A 21,560-nucleotide genomic window follows, 5' to 3' on the forward strand; every position below is an offset into this window, starting at 1 on the left:
TTACAACTCAAGTTGAGATTTGGGTGGGGACACAGCCAAACCTTATCAATGGATAAGCATAATATCTGTACAGTACTTTCAGTAATGATGGAAATTACATACGTTTATGATAGAGGTCATTAGAGAGTATAGATTGGTTTTAGTTATTTCTGAGAGCATACAGGTTGCTGAGTGTCTCTAGCATGGTGTTGAATTTAGAGAAGGCTGTTACCTTTAAAAGCAGTGAGATTTCCTGCACTCCTCAGCGTACAGTTGTATAAATGCTGACTTTTAAAAATGAGCAGAATGATAGCTGTGGGATGCATGCTGTTAGAACAATCTATCTTGTGTACTCTTGGCTTTGTGTATGTTGACAGTTTTTGTTTGAGGACTTAAAGGTCTGTGGCTGCCACCTGTTCTGCATCTCTCCTGAGGTACCAGACTCTTCCTGTGTTTGAATCACACACCATGGGCCTTCCTTCCTTGGTGCTGAAGTACTGGTGTGAAGGTCAACATTCAAAGTCATTTGGCACTGTTTACACTTGCATATCATGTTGTATTACACCTTGATTTTTAAATATTTCAGTAGTGTATGACTGGGGCATATACAGTTGAATCTTGTCCTGCATTCTCATCCATTACCAAGTTTTCATATGAACACTAGATGGTGGGTAGTACTGCACACTAATCATTTTTTCTCTTTTGTCTTTTGTATGGTCTGTTATTTTTGATTGAGGATTTCTGGCACATTTAGGGTTATTTGATCCACTACTACATTTTTTTCTTTTTTTTTTTGAGAGACGGTGTCTCGCTATGTCGCCCAGGCAGGAGTTCAGTTGCGTGATCTCAGCTCACTGCAACCTCTGCCTCCCGGGTTCAGGTGATTCTCCTGCCTTAGCCTCCCGACTAGGTGGGACTGCAGGCGCCCGCCACGATGCCCAGCTAATTTTTATATTTTTAATAGAGACGGGGTTTCACCATATTGGCCAGGATGGTCTCGATCTCTTGACCTCATGATCTGCCTGCCTCAGCCTCCCAAAGTGCTGGGATTACAGACAGGCGTGAGCCACTGCGCCCGGCTGCTACATGTTTGTTTAGGTCCACAGTGACATACATTACTGTTAAGTATTCTGGACTCCAGCTTTAATCAGATTTTAGTATGGTTAAGCCAAGGTTTTGTTGAACATGCTGTAAGTTAAACTGAGCCACAACAGCTTTACAGTGATAACTTGCCAAGTGTTAAAAGCACTGTCAGATTTATACTAGTCTGAGATTTTGAGGGGTACGCTGCTTCTCTTTTTTAATATTATCCTCCTTTTGAATATATGCTGCTTAGGTTTTGCTAATTAGATTAGAGGATTTTTTTGTATTCATTCATTCATTCATTCATGTATTCATGTATTCATGTATTCATGTTGAGCCGGAGGCTCTCTCTGTCACCCAGCCTGGAGTTCAGTGGCATGATGTTGGCTCACTGCAACCTCTGTCTCCTGGGTTCAAGCAGTTCTTCTCTCTCAGCCTCCTGAGTAGGTGGGATTACAGGTGCACACCTTCATGTCCAGCTTTTTGTATTTTTAGTAGAGATGGGTTTCGCCATGTTGGCCAGGTTGGTCTCGAACTCCTGACCTCAGGTAATCCACCCACCTCGGCCTGCCAGAGTGCTGGGATTACAGGTGTGAGCCGCTGCACCTGGCCTTTTTTTTTGTATTTAAATAGCATGCAATTATTTGGTCAATTGGAACTCTGCAACAGAACATGACCTTGGTCATAGAATCTTTGTAGAAGTCAGTGTTTTAACTCTGTTTAGATCTTGAATCTGGCACAGAGAATGTTTGAAAGATTCTGAGATCTTGGCCTGTTTGGTGGCAGGTGACTCACCTTTGGCACACAGATGAGCTAAGTAGTGGACTGGCTGAGGAAGTAGGGTCCTGGGAATCAGAACATGGAAGGATATGAATGGTGATGTTGGATCTTGCTGCTCAGTGACCCAGGCCTTTTTTTTCCCTTTTTAAAAATTTGAGACGGAGGTTTGCTCTTGTTGCCCAGGCTGGAGTGCAATGGTGCAATCTCGGCTCACCACAACCTCTGCCTCCCGGGTTCCAGTGATTCTCCTGCCGCAGCCTCTTGAGTAGCTGGGATTACAGTCATGCACCACCATGCCCGGCTAATTTTGTATTTTTAGTAGCGTTGGGGTTTCTCCGTGTTGGCCAGGCTGGTCTCGAACTCCTGACCTCAGGTGATCCGCCCACCTCCCAAAGTGCTGGGATTACAGGCGTGAGCCACCGCGCCTGGCCTTTGTCCTTTACTTCACATACTTGCTCAGTCTTGTCACTGTCAGGCCATGTTGTGGACACTGTGGTCTTCATTTTTCTATCTCTAGAGGTTTGTTTGTATTATGCTATCAGGATTTTGTTTGTAAAACTTACTTTAACGAGTATTTTTACAATTTTAATTTTGAGACGGTCTTGTTCTGTCGCCCAGGCTGGACTGCAGTGGTGTGATCATAGCTCACTGTAGCCTTGAACTCCTGGCCTCAAGCAGTTGTCACGCCTCAGCCTCTGGAGTAGCTGGGTCTATCTGTGGCTGCACGCCACTACGCCTGGCTATCTGGATTTTAGAACTTTGTGTATTTCATTGTAGAGGAAAGGGAGGTTTTACAATTAAAACCAGTATTCATCTCACCAGTTGGCAGCTCTGAAGCATAGTTGATTTCTGGATTTAGAATGTGATCAATATCCTTTATTCTTTCCAAGATATCGGAAACTGGCACTGAAGTGGCATCCAGATAAAAATCCCGAGAATAAAGAAGAAGCAGAGAGAAAATTCAAGCAAGTAGCGGAGGCATATGAAGTGCTGTCGGATGGTGAGTGACAGCGAGCTGCTGAAGGACCCTGAGCGGGCATGCCGGAATGCGGAGTGGGTGTTGGGATCCTCCTCAGAGTAGCATAGTATGGACTCAAGTGACTTGTTTTTGATGCCTACTGGATTTTGGGCCCTTGTGAGAGGTTTTTACTTTTCTCGTGAAGATTTGAATAGATTTAGGTAACCACGAGTGCTGAGGAGCGCCAGGGTTTCTAGCAGTTTCTTTTAGGATGGCTGTTTTAAAACAGGACTAGACATCCTGGGTTTGAGGAACCCGGGAGAGAGGAGGTTGCGGGACTCAGGTCACTGTGCATGTGGCGTGCCTGCCCCCGATGTATGTGATCATTCTGACCTTGCTCACCCCCACTGGCTTAAACAATACCATTCCAGTGGAGTCAGCTTTACTGCTTGAGAGGATGTCATTAGTTCCCAAAAAGAGGGGATGGAACATACAGCTAAAATTTAGATTTCCAGTTTCAGGCCTGTCTTCCCCTCCTAGGTCTGGAGCAGAGGTGTTGTATGTTACTGGAAGTCAGATCCATTGGCCTAGTTCACAAATGGGTGAGGGGTCAGAGGTCAGCTGTCGCCTAGATGCAGTCAGGGTTCCATGGGGAAGTAAAGGCTCTGCATGGGGCCTGGGGTGGGGGAACACTGACAGAACTGGAAAGCCACACAGTGCCCCTGTATGCTGCAGTGCTGGGTGGCCTGTTGCGAGCAAAGGCCAAGGCATTTCCAAGGTTAGGGATGGACTAACTGAACCCTGGAAGTGGGCACTTGGTTAAGTGTATCTGCATATGGTCAGGTAATTGGCCCTTATTTACAACAATTTTTTTTTTTTTTTTTTAAAGAACCCAATTTGAGGCGGAGGTTGCAGTGAGCCGAGATTGCGCCACTGCACTCCAGCCTGGGCGACAGTGTGAGACTGTCTCCAAAAAACAAAACAAAACAAAACCAATCAGAAGGAACCCAGTGTAAGCTTGCCACCTTCAACAGCTACCAGCACACCACCAGCCTTGCTTTCTCTGGTGACACTGTGGCCCACCCCCTTTGTTTTAGAGGAAATCCCAGACATTTTAGTTAAAAAAATATGAAAAGACATAAAAACACTGATATTTGAAATCTTCTTGAAATGTGGCATTTAAGGTCTCGAACTGTTGAGCTTATTCATTGGAAAGTTTTGTTTATTTATTTTTTTAAAGAGAGAGGATCTTGCTGTGTTTCCCAGGGAGGCCTTGAACTCCTGGGTTGAGGTGATCGTCCTCTCTCCTCAAGTTCCAAGCACCATTGCGCCAGGCTTGTTCCCTTTGATTTGTGTGCTGGAGTGACAGAGGAGGGCACAGGCCTCAGTGTTACCATCTTGATCTTTGGTCCTTGTTGTTTGTGTGCTAATTCAGTATTGCCAGATTCAGGATTTTAGGGACTAGTAACATTAGGAAAAGTGAGGACCAAAATGAAGCTACATATTTGATAGAGCAGCTTTAAACTACCACACTGAAAAGTCGCTTGGTTCTTTTGGGAGGTGTATGAGGTGTATTTTTCATGTCCTTTTAGGCAGCCTTCAGTGCCAGCTGGAGTTGTCTTCAAAACATGGTCATTGTTCTTGCCATGGCACTGGCTACCTGAACCTGCTTGCAAGTGGTTTGTTTCTAAGCCTGTTTTCCCATTTTGTGGAATGTGAGATTTTCTTTTACTTTTTAAAAATTGAGGAGTCTCACTTTGTTGCCCAGGCTGGAATGTAGTGGCATGATCACAGTTCGCTGCAGTCTTGACCTCCCAGGCTCAAGCAATTCTCCCGTCTCGGCTTCCTGAGTAACTGGGACCACGGGTGGGTACCACTGTGCCCAGCTAACTTTTTTGTATTGTGTTTAAAGGTGGGATTTTGCCGTGTTGCCCAGGCTGGTCTTGAACTCCTGGGCTTAAGTGATCCACCTGCCTTGACCACGCAAAGTGTTGGGATTATAGGCGTTAGCCACTTCATCCAGCCTATGAGATTTTTTGAGGAATGCAGATGGTGTCACGTCAGAAGTACCAATGCTTCTAATGTCATTGTTTTTGTTCTGGGATATAAGTAGCATTTGGAATGTAAGTGTAAAGACTGTCAGTGGAGAGTGGCACACTTATCCGCAGGCCTTTCATCTGGGTGGTCCCCTTCGAGGGTGAATGAGCCTGTAGGGTGTTAGGCTGGCGTCTTTCTGGCACATCTACTTTCTTCCACTTGCCTAGGCCCTGGCATGTTTGTTTTTGTGCTGCAGATATGGTCCTTTAATTGGGTTTTTGTAGTAAGATGGTGCACTTCTGTGGTTGGAATAATCTTGTACTTGGTCATGTGATTTTAATGTAGCATGCCTGGGCTCTGTGGGCAGTAGAGTGAAAGAAACGATCTAATGGAATAAAGAAAAAAAATTTTTTTTTTTTTGAGATGGAGTTTTGCTCTTGTTGCCCAGGCTTGAGTGCAGTGGTGCAATCTGGGCTCTCTGCAACCTCTGCCTCCTGGGTTCAAGCAATTCTCCTGCCTCAGTCCCCTGAGTAGCTGGGATCACAGGCATGCGCCACCATGCATGGCTAATTTTGTATTTTTAGTAGAGACTGGGTTTCTCCGTGTTGGCCAGGCTGCTCTCGAACTCCTGACCTCAGGTGATTGGCCCTTCTCGGCCTCTGAAAGTGCTGGGATTACAGGTGTGAGCCACCGCGCCTGGCTAAGTCCGTCTCCCCCCCCCCGGGCTCTTGTTGCTCAGGCTGGAGTGCAATGGCACGATCTTGGCTCACCACAAACTCCGCAGCCCGAGTTCAAGCTATTCTCTTGCCTCAGCCTCCTGAGTAGCTGGGATTACAAGTGCCTGCCACCATGCCTGGCTAATTATTGTATTTTTACAAGAGATGAGGTTTCACCATATTGGCCAGGCTGGTCTCAAACTCCTGACCTCAGGTGATCTGCTCACCTTGGCCTCCCAAAGTGGTGGGATTACAGGTGTGAGCCACCATGCCCGGCCGTAAATACTTAAATATTTCTAATGACTTGTGAAAATTGAACATACTGAATTTTTTTTGAATTGTTTTTCAGGAGAGAGGTACAGAAAGTTTTCCCTGTTGCTTTGTTTTGTTTTAAAGAAAAGGTGGCCATACTCCTTGAAATTCAATTGTAAAACATTGAAAACTGATTTACAACTTGGGAAATACCTTATGTATTGAATTAAGGGTTTAAAAGGAACTTGGCCTTACCGACTTTTCTTTAAATTTTTAGCTAAGAAACGGGACATCTATGACAAATATGGCAAAGAAGGATTAAATGGTGGAGGAGGAGGTAAGTACGTGAGTTTTTTCTTTGAAGACAAAAGGTCTTGGCAAGTAAGTTGAGTTTGTAAATCATGAGTCTCTTGGTCAGAGTCGATTTTGTATCAGTAAATAGAGATGCAACGTAGAAAGCGAACTAAATTGGGGAGAGGACAGAGAAATTGATAGCATTTAAAAATCTTTTATGAGACTAGAAATATATGTTGATGTACTTTTTATAGATAGGAACAATTTGTAACCATACTGCAATATATTGTGAACATATACCCTTAGATCAGCACTTGACGTTATGTCAGAATATCCTAAGGGTTTAAAGAGCAGATTTTCCTGAAAAGCTAAAATAATGACCTTGAAGGGCGTGGACTTTGTCCCCAAAAGTTCCCATGGTCACTGGGCTGTGACCAGCCTCCCCAGGGGTGTTGGGAAATTATTGCTCCAAACCCACTGGGGCCACGCGGCAGCTTCTGTGGCTCCAGGAGGCCAGTCGTCGAAGTGGGTGCAGATACTCTTGGTTTTCATAAACCTTCATAACAAATCATAAAAATGGTGTGTAATGTTACATGTTATATGCCGATCACGGATTTAGAGATGGTGAAAAGTAGTGTCGAAGGGGCCACTGCTGCACTCATATGCCATCAGTGCTGGGCACACTCATTTTGTGTCAGTACAGGGCTCATGTTTTGAATTATAGAGAACTTCAGGTTTATGAAATATTTTTGTTTTTATTAGATCATGATTTGTATAATGTTGTGTCAACAAAGAATTCTTTGCCTACAAAACACCAAAATTCATAAACTAAAAGCTGTGTTGTATTTGTGCAGGTGGAAGTCATTTTGACAGTCCATTTGAATTTGGCTTCACATTCCGTAACCCAGATGATGTCTTCAGGGAATTTTTTGGTGGAAGGGACCCATTTTCATTTGACTTCTTTGGTAAGTTAATCACGTGGGTTGACTTGGTGTGTGTCCATGACCCAAGTGAGGGCTTACTTAGTATGGCCTTTCTGTTGAATTAACATTGTATTTTAGGCTGGGCGCGGTGGCTCATGCCTGTAATCCCAGCACTTTGGGAGGCTGAGGCAGGCAGATCACCTGAGGTCAGGAGTTCAAGATCAGCCTGACCAACATGGAGAAGCCGTGTCTGTACTAAAATACAAAGTTAGCTGGGCATGGTGGCACATGCCTGTAATCCCAGCTACTTGGGAGGCTGAGGCAGGAGAATCACTTGAACCCGGGAGGCAGAGGTTGCGGTGAACTGAGATCATGCCATTGTATTGTTGCCTGGGCAACAAGAGTGAAACTCCCGTCTCAAAAAAAAAAAAAAAAATTAACATTGTATTTTGTTGTGAAACTTTGTGTTTAAAGCAGCATTGGACTAGCCTGAACAACATGGTGAAACCCTGTCTCAACAACAACAAAAATACAAAAAATTAGCTGAGTGTGGTGGCATGTGCCTGTGGTCCCAGCTACTTGGGAGGCTGAGGTGGGAGGATTTGCTTGAGCCTGGGAAATCGAGATTGGGCCACTGCACTCCAGCTTGGGTGACAGAGCAAGACCCTGTCTGAAAAAAATAAACCAGCACAGGAGCTGTAAAATCTTTTCTCTTCTTCCTCTTTGAAAATTTAAGTTACAACTTGAAAAATTAAAATAATAAAGGGTTTAATGTATTTTTTTTTCTTTGTTATGTATGGCCCTAATTAACTTGCTTTTGCCCTCGGATGAGACACTGATAAAGGGCATGGGTGCGGGTGTCTTGGAAATGTTGTTTCCCATTGAACAACCAATTTGTGTGTGAATTTGCCACATCATATTCCTGTTAAAATCATTAAGCATCATAGTACTGTTTGCAAGACCTTTCATCTGTAAACATTGTGTGAGGACTGTTGTTCAGAGTTTGCGGAAAGGCACCTTTAGAGCAAGACTGCGGAGGCCTTTGCTGAGGAGAGAATGGTTTTGTTAAGGGAGACAGTGCTGTTATAGCTGCTGTTTGATTGTAGGAAAATGGATTTCTCATGAACGGCATCTCAGTCCTGATGCCTGGTCCTAGGCTTTGGTGTATGTCTTGGGCACAGTTTGGGTCAGGCACTTTTGTTAGCTCTCTCCTGTTAGAGCCTTCTCAACCACTGGGACTTCCTGAGTGATGTGCTGGGTCACCTGAGAGGTCAGGATTAAACATGTACTCCTGTAGTTGTTTTTGTGTTTTGACTTATTGAAAGGGGAACACATTGTATGTTTACCTCCTTCATTGCCTGGAGCATGGGTGAAGAAACTGAACACCACCTGCAACTCCGAGGAGGGAAAGAGAAGAGCAGTTGTGTCTACAGATAATATAGGGGAGACACGTGGAGCTCCTGCCTGCCGCAGGCACGAAGAAGCATAATCACTCTCATATCTGGTAGGTCTTGGGCCTTTTGCATGGTGCACTTCTTCAGTGTATCTCAAATGGGGATTCAAAGAGGTTGTTCTTACACCTTATTATGGGCTGGCTGGCTTGAAGAGAGCCCCTTTCTGAGGGAGGAAGGACAGTCAGTGGCCTCAAGCATTTTCAGGGAAACTGAAGCTAAGCAGACGATTTCAGATTAGGGGACCAGGAGACTGGTGTGCTCATTGTTGAAGTGCATTTGCTGTAATCACCGCTGCCATCAGCAGAAACAGAGCTCAAGAAAGAACCATGTTTACATCCGTCCTTCATCGACCCTCACAGGCAAGAAATATTTCTCTAAGAAAAATAATTTACGGGTTGATCTCTGTCTTAAAAATGACCTTTGCATCTTGCTATAGCCTTCAGCAAACTGCATTTGTTGCTTTGCAGGACAGGGCAGTGTTGGGGTTGAAGTCCTGTGTTCTGATCCGTGATTCTCATGGTGACCAGGCGAGGAAGAAGGCCCACTCTTCCAACACCATGACTTCTCTTCTAGGGCACACGAGGGGGAACAGGCTGTCCTCTTGACGTCTGAGACCGGCCGTCTTCAGCAGGCCCTGCTTAACATTATGATTAAAGAGGCCTTTCTTCACATTATTATTAAACAGGCCGTTTCTCAACATTATTATTAAACAGGCCCCTTAACATTACTATTAAAGAGGCCCTTTCTTAACATTATTATTAAACAGGCCCCTTCTCAACATTATTATTAAACAGGCCCCTTAACATTATTATTAAACAGGCCTTTTCATAACATTATTATTAAACAGGCCCCTTCTCAACATTATTAAACAGGCCCCTTCTTAACATTATTATTAAACGGGCCCTTTCTTAACATTATGATTAAATAGGCCGTTTCTCAACATTATTATTAAACAGGCCCCTTAGCATTATTATTAAACGGGCCCCTTCTTAACATTATTATTAAACAGGCTCCTTCTTAACATCATTATTAAACGGGCCCTTTCTTAACATTATGATTAAACAGGCCCTTTCTTAACATTATTATTTTTTTTAATTCAAAGGGGAAAGGTCCCTTAGTGACTGAATTGTAGCCAATTTTTGTTTTCCTTGGGGAAAATAATCTGATACACCAAGCCATAGAGCAATTACTTGTAAAGAAGGTATAGAGATTTAATTAGATGTGAGTGAATATGTGAGTTTTTACCCCTAGTCCAAGGAGAGAGGTGCTAGTCTTACTGAAATGCTGCACTGTTAAATGCTCCATTTTACATGCAGACCTATTTTAAGACTGGGTACCCTGTGTTTCCCATGATTAGTGTGGCAGGGATACTTGTTCATTCCGTTCTTGTAGGTGTTCTAGATGACTTCCATTTTCAGGCTCTCAGGATTTGCACACTGGGGAGGCTGCTGCTCCATGGCTACTATATGCATGTAGTCACTGTGCAGCCTGCTGACAGTATGTTTAATGTAGATGGGTGTGGATGCACAGCCAGAGGGATTTCTGCTTATTCATGATGTAGTTCAGGGGTCAACACCCTGGTCTGTGGCCTGTTACGAACTGGCCTGTTAGGAACAGGAGGTGAGCGGCGGGCAGGCAGGCAAGCATTACTGCCTGAGCCCCACCTCCTATCAGCTCAGTGGCAGCATTGGAGTCTCATAAGGGCACAAACCCTATTGTGAACTGCACACGCGAGGGACCTAGGTTGCGCGTTCCTCATCAGAATCCGGTATCTGAAACCATCCCCCTACCCCAACCCACCACCCGCTGTGTGGAAGAATTGTCTTCCATGAAACCAGTCCCTGGTGGCAAAAAGGTTGGGGACCGCTGTTGATAAATCATATTTACTAGACCTGGTGTACTTTCCATGTGACAAAAAAGTAGTTTAAAATCTGCTGTAAGATATTTCTGAGCTGCACTTTACATTTATCAGAATGCAGAACCCCTGCTGTACTTCAGACCTCCCTCATGATAGGTGGGGAAGGGTGAAGGGGTGCCGGGTGTTGGACACACGGTATGCAGGTCTGTGCCTGAGCACCAGGCAGTGCTCATTGTCACGCTGTGGCCAAGGAGACTTGGGCCTGGGGCCTGCGGTGTGGAACCCATCCTTTACAGCAGAAGCCCTCCCAGGAGAGGTCGTGGAGGTGGATTCTAACACCAGCCTGGAAGGAATGCTGCCTCTGAATTGGAGGGGTACAATCAAAACTGCTGAGGCTAGGTGACTGTTGAAATTTCCAGAATGTGGAGCACATGCAAATGAGCTCTTGTCAAAATGTTAATTGGAAAAGTTTATTAATAGGCAGTGGACCTGTTTGAATTAGGATGATCTGTTTTATTATTAGAGGACCCTATTGCTCAGTGAAATGATGTTCTAAGATAGGAAAGAAAGGGTACCTGATAATAGTGCCTTTTGATCCCATTAGTCACAGCAGGCATTACCATCTGGGAAAAGCCTGTGGGTTTAACTTCACATTTTATTTATATTCTTGGAAAGCCAAAGCTAACCTTTAAGGTTTCCAGAGAGGCCTTTTATTTTAGCAGTGCAGCAAGTTTTTCCTTTGTAAAGCATCACTGTGGTACGAATGATGCTCTGTAGCAATAGAGGAGGAATCCTGTGGTATGTAGAACCAAGGAAAGCAGACTTCTTGGAGGAAAAATGAGTGCATTGAGGATAGTAGCCTGACTTCCTGACCTGTGATTAAATTATGATAGTAGTCAGTCATTTTACTCTCCCAGGGTTTGAGGAAGTGGCCAGTGAGGACTTGGAGCCTAGTGAGGAGTTATAGTAGAGCTGCCCGGGGTAGAGGAGGCCACAGAGGACAGCCCTGGTGAAGAGAACAGTGAGGCCTTGGATGTGATGAATATCCAGCGAGGACCTGGCACTCTCCAGTGAGGATGAGGCCTGCACAGGATGTCACTGGGGCCTGGGCGAGCCCCTCAGCGAGGAGCTGGGGCTCATATCCAGCGAGGACGGGGCCAGCCCGGGGGACGCAGAGGAGCTCAGTGAGGAGGAGCACAGCGGGCCAGAGCTGGGGCGCTGCCGGCACCACCATAAAGTGTCGAGGAGCTGCCCCAGCTGGACTGACTTAAACAGTGTATCTAGAATAAAATGGTTTCCTCTAGTGCCTTGATACTGTCCTTGGTCAGACGACCTCAGCTGCCTTGGAGATAGAACTGAAGAAGCAAGAGAGGGAGGTGGCAGCCCTGAAGCACAGGCCGGGCATCTCGTAGGCTCTTTCCTTAGAAGCCAGAGCACAGACCCTCAAGACAGCCTTGAGTTTGATCCGTACCACAAACCAGGGGCTTAAACTACCAAAATGTACAGTCTCCCAGTCCTGGAGGCCAGCTGTGTGAGACCCAGGTGTTGCAGGGCTGGTTGCCTCTGAGGCTGAGGTGTGTCCTGTCCTGCTCCAGGCCCTTCCCCAGCTGTTCTCCCTGCGTTTACAGACGGATGGCCCATCCGATGTTGACATCATCTCCTCTGTCTGTCTCTGTGTCCGTTGGATTTAATGTTTTAGAGACAGGGGTTTCACTGTGTTGCTTAGGCTGGTCTCCAACCACTAGGCTCAAGCAGTCTTCCTTCCTCAGCCTCCCAAGTAACTGATCACAGGCATGAGCCACTGTGCCCAGCCACAAGTTCCCCCTTTTTATAAGGACATCATTTATATCGGATTAGTGCCCACTGTAATGATTTCATCTTAACTTGATATTCTACAAAGAGCCTGTTCCCAGTAAGGTCACATTCACAGGTACTGGGGATTAGGACTCTAATATCTTTTTTGGGGGCCATGATTCAACCACTTTAACATCATATTTCTAACGGGTAGATTTTTGTGCTAGTCTTTGAAATTCACAGCCAAGCAGCAAATTTTGAAAGGTGAAAGGAGGAGGAACCTTTAAAGTTAGACATGTGCCCTCACCCCTCGCTCTGAGACGGAGTTTTGCTCTGTCACCCAGGCTGGAGTGCAGTGGCACGGTCTCAGCTTACTGCAACCTCCGCCTCCCAGGTTCAAGTGATTCACTTGCCTCAGCCTCCCAAATAGCTGGGATTTCAGGTGCCCACCACCACACCTGGCTAATTTTTGTGTTTTTAGTAGAGACGGAGTTTCACCATGTTGGCCAGGCTAGTGTCGAACTTCTGACCTCAGGTGATCTGCCCGCCTCGGCCTCCCAAAGTGCTGGGATTACATGCGTGAGCCACCATGCCTGGCCCAAGTTAGACATGTTAATGAGAGCTAGAAGTTAGGGGTCAAGTACAGGTATGGGAGTGGCACAGCAGATTGGATCAGTGTGTGCTGGTGACCTGGACCCACTATCATTACACGGCGCTACAGCAGTTTGTTTGTAATGAGTGTTCTTTGATTACTTAGGACAGAGTTCATACACATGCACACCTACACACAGGTCACTTAGAAGAAGTTAAGGAGTCTTTTTAAATACACATAAAAACATCACATATTAAGCCGGGCATGGTGGTGCACCCCTGTAATGCCAGCTACTAGGGAGGCTGAGGTAGGAGATTCCTTGAGCCCAGGAGTTCGAGTCCAGCTTGGGAAAAATAATGAGATGCCATCTCTAAAAATTTAAGAAAAAAAGGTTAAAAAATGAAACCGTGATTGTACGAGACTGGTTTCCGGCTAAAGTTTTGGAACCATCCTTGTGTGTAATTTCACATTGTCGTGAAGCAGTGGGCAGTCCCGCCCGGCATCCCCACACGCTCTTCCTCTCATCTGGTGAGAGTTTCTTGGAGAACATGCCAAATTCATGTATGGTCGTGTGCATATTTGAGAACTCCTCGTGTTGAGATGGAGCTGGTTTTTGGAAGTGTCTCATTTTTTTTGAGATGGAGTCTCACTCTGTCGCCCACCTGGAGTGCAGTGGTGTGATCTTGGCTCACTGCAACCTGTACCTCCTGGGTTCAAGTGATTCTCCTGCCTCAGCCTCTCAAGTAGCTGGGATTACAGACGTGTGCCACCGCACCCGGCTAATTTTGTATTTTTAGGAGAGACAGGGTTTCTCCATGTTGGTCAGGCTGGTCTCGAACTCCTGAGCTCAGGTGATCCGCCCACCTCGGCCACCCAGAGTGCTGGGATTACAGGCATGAGCCACTGTGCCAGGCCCTTCATTTCTACTGAAAATTATCCTGGCTAGTGAGGATGGGTGCCATGTTAGTGATCTGCGATTCTTTTGTGCTGTTTTTCAGTACGTACTTGGTCATTTCAGGACCTTTGTTTCCTCTGACCTCCTCCCTTAAATAGGGAGAGGAAATGGTTCCTGGAAACGGTCATTTTGAGAATTTTCTCTGCTGTGAGAACTGAGGCTGTGGCTACCCCTCTAAAAGGCTTGAGCCACGCCGTAAGAATTTGTGGGCAGTGTTTCTGTGGTGTTCCCTCCCTTGTATTTTGTGGTGTTGGTCCCCTTGGCAGGTCTTTGTATAGTGTTTGGTTCACATTGTTGGCATGACAGTCACGTGAGCAAGACGTTGCCTGAGTTCTTTGTCGGTTTTCGCATCATCTGTTTCCAGTGGGATTTTGGTCCCTGGTGAACTTGTGGACAACTCCAGAGATTCAGATAGTTGCCGTATCCTTAGTGCTCCCAGGAGGAGATGTTCTGGGACTGTAGGTGCAAGATGTAGGAAGAGTGGTTTAAACTTGAGGCTGCAGGCAGAGCTGATACTGTGTTGGGCTTTGACAGGTTTAGGGAATACCAGTATTTATAGGAAGTATGATAGTGTAGGGGGACAGTGAGGTGGAAGGTGTGATGGTGGAGGAAAGATGAATCGGCCATCTGCGAGTAGGGCTCAGAAAAGAGCCTGGAGCCTGCTGCTGTTCTGGTGGTTTCTTCCCTGAGGAATGAGGACTGTGGTTGGGAAGAGGCCCATTCCTCCTGACGCCAGAGTTCCTCATCTCATGTCGGTCCTTTTGTATTTGAAATAGAATAATTTGATTGCAGTGTGTTGTGGATTCTTTGACTTTGATAGATTTTTGTAACTTTTGGGAAACAGATTACTCTAACCAGACCTAGGATGTAACTGGAAATTATACTTGTAATAAAAAACAATTATATGGGAAGCTGAAAATGGTGGTGTTCATTTAACAAATACGGCGTGCCTGCCGTTTAGTGCCAGGCACTATTCTAGGTGCTGGTTCGGCAGTGGAGAGAAACACTGAAGCCCTGTTCTCAGGGCGTGCAGTTCAGGGCGGAGCTCCGGCAGTGTTCTTCATTTGCTCACATTGCATATTGTATTCCAGATTTCTAACAGTTATGTTATTTGCTACTTTTGAAAATGTGAGTGACACCATTCAAAACGTGAGTTGTAATAAATGAGTGCCTGGTTTTGAGAGGAGTTGGGAGAGCAGAGGAAGTCTGTGTCTTTCATGCTTGCCTTTTGAATCTCAAGCGTTTCTCCCTTTTGAAGGCGGCTGTCTAGGTTTTAGCTTTGGAACTTCAGGAGAGAGTGACATATTTTCCTTTGTTTGAAATAGCCATGATGCTTTTTCAGTTTTGTTTTGCTGTCATTTTTTTGTTCCAGCTTTTCTGTGCACTTGGGGAATTGACAGTGAGTCCTGAAATCATGACAGCAGGCCTCTCCTGGGCCGCGGGTGGGAGTGTGCTGAAGAAGGGCGAGCTTAGTGCTGCCCTGCACTGGTGCTGCTGTGAGATGAACGCGGTTGGTGGGAATCCCTTTGCTTCATTGTTAAGCTGTTCCTGTTCCATCAGGTTCTCATGCTTGGTAAAGCTCAGAGAAAATGTGTGGGTTTAAAACATGTTCTCCACTTCCTCAGTGTTCTTCAAGTTTGCATGTGTGTAAATGTTGCATGTGTTTTGTGGTCAGTTTTCTCACACTGTTCAGTTCATTGTATATATATATTTTTTGGTCATAAATTTGTGACTGTTCTTTAGATAGTTTAGTATCTCGTTAATGTTATGGGCCCCTTAATGCGTTGGTCTTAGTATTCCTCAGGGAATAGCATGATATTGCAAAGTTTTAAAGAAGCTCTTGCTATACGATGCCCAGAACGTTGAAATGGAAAGAGTGTCGCTGAAAAGAGTCAAACTGTAAAATATTTGAAGAGATGTATTCTGAGCCAAATATAAGTGACCATGCTGGTGACACAGCCTCAGGAGCCCCGAGAACACGTGTCCAAGTGGTCAGGGTGCAGCTTGGTTTATACATTATAGGGAGGCATGCGACATCAATCAGATCATACCTGTAATCCCTGCACTTTGGGAGGCTGAGGCGGATGGATCTCTTGAGGTCAGGAGTTCCAGACCAGCCTGGCCAACATGGTGAAACCCTACCTCTACTAAAAATAAAAAAATTAGCCAGGCGGGGTGGCAGGCGCCTGTAATCCCAGCTACTTGGGAGGCTGAGGCAGGAGAACTGCTTGACCTGGGAGCCAGAGGTTGCAGTGAGCCAAGATCGCGCCACTGCACTCCAGCCTGGGCGACAGAGCAAGACTCCGTCTTGGGGAAAACAAACAAACAAACAAAAAGAAATACATTGTTTTGGCCCAGAAAGGCAGGACAGCTCAAAGCAGGGGGGCTTCCAGACTGTTGGTGAATGAAAACATTTTCTGGTTGACAGTTGGTTGAGTTTGTCTAAAGACCTGGGATCATAGAAAAAAAAATGTTCAGGTTAAGATAAAAGATTGTGGAGATGAAGGTTCCTTTGAAGTCTCATAGTGGCTGCCTTTAGAGACAATAGATGACAAATATTTCCTTTTCAGACCTTTAACATGTGCTAGACTTTCGGTTAATCTCTTCAGGATTGGGAGGGTCTGGAAGAAAAAGATCTAGCCATGTTAATAGACTGTTCACAGATGCACATTTTCCCCCACAAAGGATGGCTTTGCAGGACAATTTCAAGTGGTTTGTAGGGCATGACTCCCCAGACCCCTTAGGTAGGAATTTGGGCAAGATAAAAAATCAGAACTCAGTCCTCAAAAGTTAAATCCTAATGCAGTCTGTTTCGAGTAATGTTTGTACCTCAGGATACAAAGTTAAGGTTTGAAGACCCATTTAAAGATGCTTCTAAAGAGATGAGCGTACATGTTTTGCTTTGCAGAATCTGCGTGAGTCTAGAGAAACTGCCACTGGGGGAGAAACGTGTATTACAAGGAAGGTGCTCACGACTCTAACCCTCACCACTGTGGAGGCTAGCCAGTAAAACCTGTCAGGGCTGGAGCAGTCTCCTCCCCCCGGGTGGGGTGGTGTGGGGTGGGGATCACAGGCCCCCAGCTGATTGGTTGAGGCCCATCCACATTAGGGAGGCAAGCTGCTTTACCAGTCTCCTGATCCAAATGCTAATCTCATCCAGAATCACCCAGAAGGATGTTCGGCTCAATATTTGGGAACTCCATGCATGGCCCAGTTAACCTGAACATGAAATCAACCACGTTGTCCATCTGTTGTCATCTTGGCACCCATATGCATTTCCTTGACCCAGGGCTTAATCGTCAAGTGAGGACAAGAACAAGGTCATAGCCACCTAACATGATCCACTATCCTACAGACAACCAAAAGTGCACTAGCCCCTTGCCCAGTGGAAGTCACGTTCTCCTGTGATGTTTACGGTTCTCTTTGATACGGGGTAACTTAATAGGCAATATGTGTGTATTACATAAGAGGATAAGAGAGGGAAGAAAACTGGTATGTGCCTAAATATAACATGCATAGATTATATATGACAAGTATTGGTCACAAAATAAGGAGGAAGTACTCCAGGCACTGATGGTCCTCGTTCCTGTAACTGGTCCTGTAGACACAGCCACTGTCTTCCACTGCCCGTTCTGTGGTCTTGTGGCCTTTGGCAGGCACCTCACTGGTTGTGGTTCTTTCTGGTGAGGTGTAAAGTAAAGAAGAAGTTGGTAGCACATTTGATTAACAAGTGTCTTAAGATTTATTTCTAAAGTATAAAAGTATGATCAGTTGTTTATAAATCCAAAAGTAATAATACATGCTGGGTTTAAGAATTTGAAAATGGGAATGAGGTGAGGAGGAGGAGGTCGTGCCCCTCCACCCCAGTTGGAGCCCCACGGGAGTGTTGTAGCACACGCTGTATAGTTGTGCATTGTAGCATGCGCTGTATAGTTGTGATGCCCACAGTCGGAGCCCCACAGGAGCATTGTAGCACGTGCTGTATAGTTGTGATGTCTACAGTCGGAGCCCCACGGGAGCGTTGTAGCACACACTGTATAGTTGTGCATTGTAGCACACGCTGTATAGTTGTGATGCTCACAGGCTTCCTTGCATTTCTCTCCAGCTCTGCTAGCCACGAACACTTCAAGTCTGCACTTAACACGCTTGCTTGCCTGTGCATGGTTGTGCACACTCAGTAACTTAGTTCCACGTTTGGGATGAGTTGAGTTCCCTGACGTAGAATTCCTGGGTTGAGGGTTTTTTATAATAAAAATATTGGTCTTATTTTGGGGGCTGAAGGTTTTAAAAGCTTAATACATACTTCTAGATTGCTTTTCAAAACGACAGAAACCAGCACGTGATAAGTAGGTCTTACTTGAAATAAAGACTTGTCTGATCTCGTGGCAACTTTTAACTGGTCTTTTAATATTATAAATATTGAAATTATTTTAATGTTTCTTAGCACTGTTTCTGTTATAAATGAGACTTCATTTTTAGGGTAATTTGTGATTTTAGTGTTTGAAATTATACGAGTTAAAATTCAGTGAATACCTGAATTGTGGAAAATTATATTTAAGCTACAAAATGTCAGTAGAGAAATAAACAAGATAAAGATTTTTTTCATACAAGAAAATGGAACGGAAAAGCATTGGCCTTCTCATAACATACTACTCAACCAGCTTTTGAGGTAGCTTCTGTAGATGATGATATTATAATTATGAATGTCATTGTCATAATTTAGCTTAGAATGCAAACCAGTTAAAATCACTTGGTTAATACTGTTATCACTGAGACACGGGTTCAAGATGCATCTAAAAGTTCAGTGCCTTGTGGACAACTTTTAAGGGTTTAGTTGCCATGGATTTAAAGAAATTGTAACTAAACCAATGTTTTAGCATTGATAAATGGGAAATTGCGGAAGGATACAAACGTTGTAGAGTTTAACTCTACAACTTGGCTTAGGGACTCAGGTATGGACAGTGAGAATAACTTGGTTTAGGGACTCAGTTATGGACAGTGAGACTGGCCACGTGAGTGCCTTTCTCACTGTCACACTCTTACCCAGGTTGGAGTGCAGTGGCTGTCGACAGGTGTGATCATAGCTCCCGCAGCCTTGAATTCCTGGGCTCAAGCAGTCCTGCCTCAGCCTCCCAAGGAGCTGGGACTAAAGATGTGTGCCACCACACCTGGCTAATTTTTAAATTTATTGTAGAGAAGGGGTCTTGCTATGTTGCCCAGGTTGGTCTTGAACCCCTGATCTCCAGGGATCTCTCCTGCCTTGGCCTCCTGAGGAGCTGGAACTACAGATATATGCTAATGTCCTCAATTTATGGAAATGCAGAAATGCCTTTTTTTTTTTTTTGAGATGGACTTAGGTTCTGCTGCCCAGGCTGGAGTGCTGTGGCGTGATCTTAGCTCACTGTATCCTCCACCTCCAGGATTCAAGCAATTTTCGTGCCTCAGCCTCCTGGGTAGCTGAGACTACAGATGCCCACCACCACTCCTGGCTAACTTTGTATTTTTAGTAGAGACAGGGTTTTACCGTGTTGGCCAGGCTGGTCTCAAATTCCTGAACTCAAGTGATCTGCCCGCCTCGGCCTCCCAAGGTACTGGAATTATAGCTGTGAGCCACTGCACCCTCCCGGAAATGCTTTTTAACGGTCACCTCCTAGGGGAGATGAAGAGAGTTACCGCATAATCAGTTTTAACTGTATTTGTAATGTTTGTTTCTTTACCTGGGAGGATATATTGTAGATATGTCAGATAGAATACTTAACTGACACAATGGTGTGCAGGCTATGGCTGCAAAGTAGAAAGTTTCAAAATAGAATGCTTGGATTTTTATTTGAATTGGATGAAGTTTTTGTGTCCTAGAGAAATTCACAAAACGTTCCTAGTTTTAGATAAAAGGTTATGATTTAATATCTTTGCTTTTGTTCTTTCTTGTCTTTGAATAGAACAGTGGGGGACGGTAAGGTTTGTTTGCAAAGTATCTATGACCATCTTACATTAATTTTATGGGCGGGGGGCGTTGACTGTGGAATGTGGGCAGTAACTTGCACAGTCAGTAACCATTGGAGTAACTTCTTGTTGGCATCCCCATTCTGGCACTCCTCCTCTAGGTCTCCACCACACATGCTGGCTTGTGGGCGGAGGGGCAGGTTGGTGCGTGGGGTGTCCGGGCACTGGCTATGCATGCCTTCTTACTCTTCTGTCTCTTGGCCACCTTTTCCAAAAAGTCACCAGTGACCAATTCTCCCAATGTTTCTTTCTTTGGGACTCAATGTCTTGGGCTTGGCATTGGGTAAAGCCGACTGGCCAGTTTCATTCTGACGAGCTCTATAGTCGTCCGGTGTGGATCTCTGCTCTCCCTGCTCTGCAGAAGCTTCCTCAGCCTTTGCTCCTCACTATTTACTATTTGCGGGTCCTGGGGGTACCCAGCGTCTCAGGGTTTTGGCTGCCCACCTGTACGTCGGTCCTTTCAGACTGTGGTCAGAGTCAACCTCAGGTGCTGCTTTTCTCTAGTCACTGAATTTTTTTTTAGTAGAGACAAAGTCTTGCTGTGTTATCCAGCCTGGATTCAAACTCCTGAACTCAAGGAATCCTCCCACTCAGCCTCCAGAGTAGCTGGATGAAGTCACTCTTGTTCATAACCTCAGTTGCTTCATGAATCTTGATTTCTGCTTGATTTCAGTGCTTGCTGTTGTATCCTTGTGTGCTGTGGTATTTATTGTCAACATTTGTGACTCAAATGTATCCACTCCCTGCTTTGGTGGCTCTGGCCTGCAAGTAGGCCGCACTAATTCTGTAGATGGTCGTGGCTTGCCTTTGTCTTTACCTTGCATGCGTTTATGTCTTAATGCATCTATTAGGATTCCTTGCTTTTATCACAGGTTTCCCGTTTTTCTGAAAAAATTACAGTAATTAACTCAGAACCCAGGTAAATTAAAAAGGTTTGTATACTTCATGAATTTTTAGTAAGCACTCATTGATTGGTAACAGCAACAGAGGAAAACAAAACAGTCAGTTCTGATCTTGATTTCCAGGAGCACTTTGTGTTTCCACTTGGCAGCGTGATGCTTCCTCATGTCGGTGATTTTCTGTTGAGACACCTTCAAGCGTTAATCTTACGTCTGCTTGTTAACATTTGTTCAGATTTGATTTCAGCTAATCCTTAAAAGTGTTTTGAGACATCAAACTTAGAATAAAAGGAATTTCCTTTGCCGAGATTCATCAGGTATTTACACTTAGCTGACGTGGCCACACCATTCCTTCTCTGTGTGTGTTTGTGCATGTTAGGGCAATCCATTTTTCTGTTTGTTTCTGAATTGCTTTGGAGAAGGCAACTCAGACTCCAAGGAATACAGCAGCCACCGTGTGAAGCTTTTCTCACTTTTCCAGTGGTCGTAGCAGGAACAGCGTCTTAACAGGACCTCAAATCAGTGATGTGAAAAGAGCTGAGTTTGAAGTGCATATTGGTGCTCCATGAAGAATGTGTATATGTGCTGTTTTTTAATTAAGTCTGGTAATTTATTTGATATAATGTATTGTAGTTTTAGTTGAAAATTAAACTAGTTAGTAAAACTGTTGGTAGTATTTCAGTTACTCTGTAGATAAGCTCTTTTGTTACAACCTCTTAAGTTTTTTGTTCCTGAATATGTTACAAACATCTGTTTTCTCTTACTGTAGCTATCACATGAGGAAAAAAACTTGAAAAAAAGACTTCATAGTGTGTGTTTATGTTTGATTTTAGAAGACCCTTTTGAGGACTTCTTTGGGAATCGAAGGGGTCCCCGAGGAAGCAGAAGCCGAGGGACGGGGTCGTTTTTCTCCGCGTTCAGTGGATTTCCATCTTTTGGAAGTGGATTTTCTTCTTTTGATACAGGTATTAAATCCCTAGGTT

General features: G+C 44.8%; 1 protein-coding gene across 3 annotated transcripts in view; it reads left to right on the forward strand.

Annotated features, from left to right (window-relative positions):
* Nucleotides 1-21,560, forward strand: part of DNAJB6 (DnaJ heat shock protein family (Hsp40) member B6) — an 80,292-nt gene that overhangs the window by 23,320 nt on the left and 35,412 nt on the right. For all 3 annotated transcript variants that reach the window (XM_054495202.2, XM_063668053.1, XM_063668052.1), the window contains exons 3-6: nt 2,733-2,842; nt 6,083-6,142; nt 6,954-7,064; nt 21,411-21,542. In XM_054495202.2, coding sequence (XP_054351177.1) covers nt 2,733-2,842; nt 6,083-6,142; nt 6,954-7,064; nt 21,411-21,542 — 413 coding nt within the window. The remainder of the gene's footprint in view (nt 1-2,732; nt 2,843-6,082; nt 6,143-6,953; nt 7,065-21,410; nt 21,543-21,560) is intronic.

Source organism: Pongo pygmaeus, chromosome 6 (assembly GCF_028885625.2).
Source record: "Pongo pygmaeus isolate AG05252 chromosome 6, NHGRI_mPonPyg2-v2.0_pri, whole genome shotgun sequence".
Classification (NCBI taxonomy): Eukaryota; Metazoa; Chordata; class Mammalia; order Primates; family Hominidae; genus Pongo; species Pongo pygmaeus.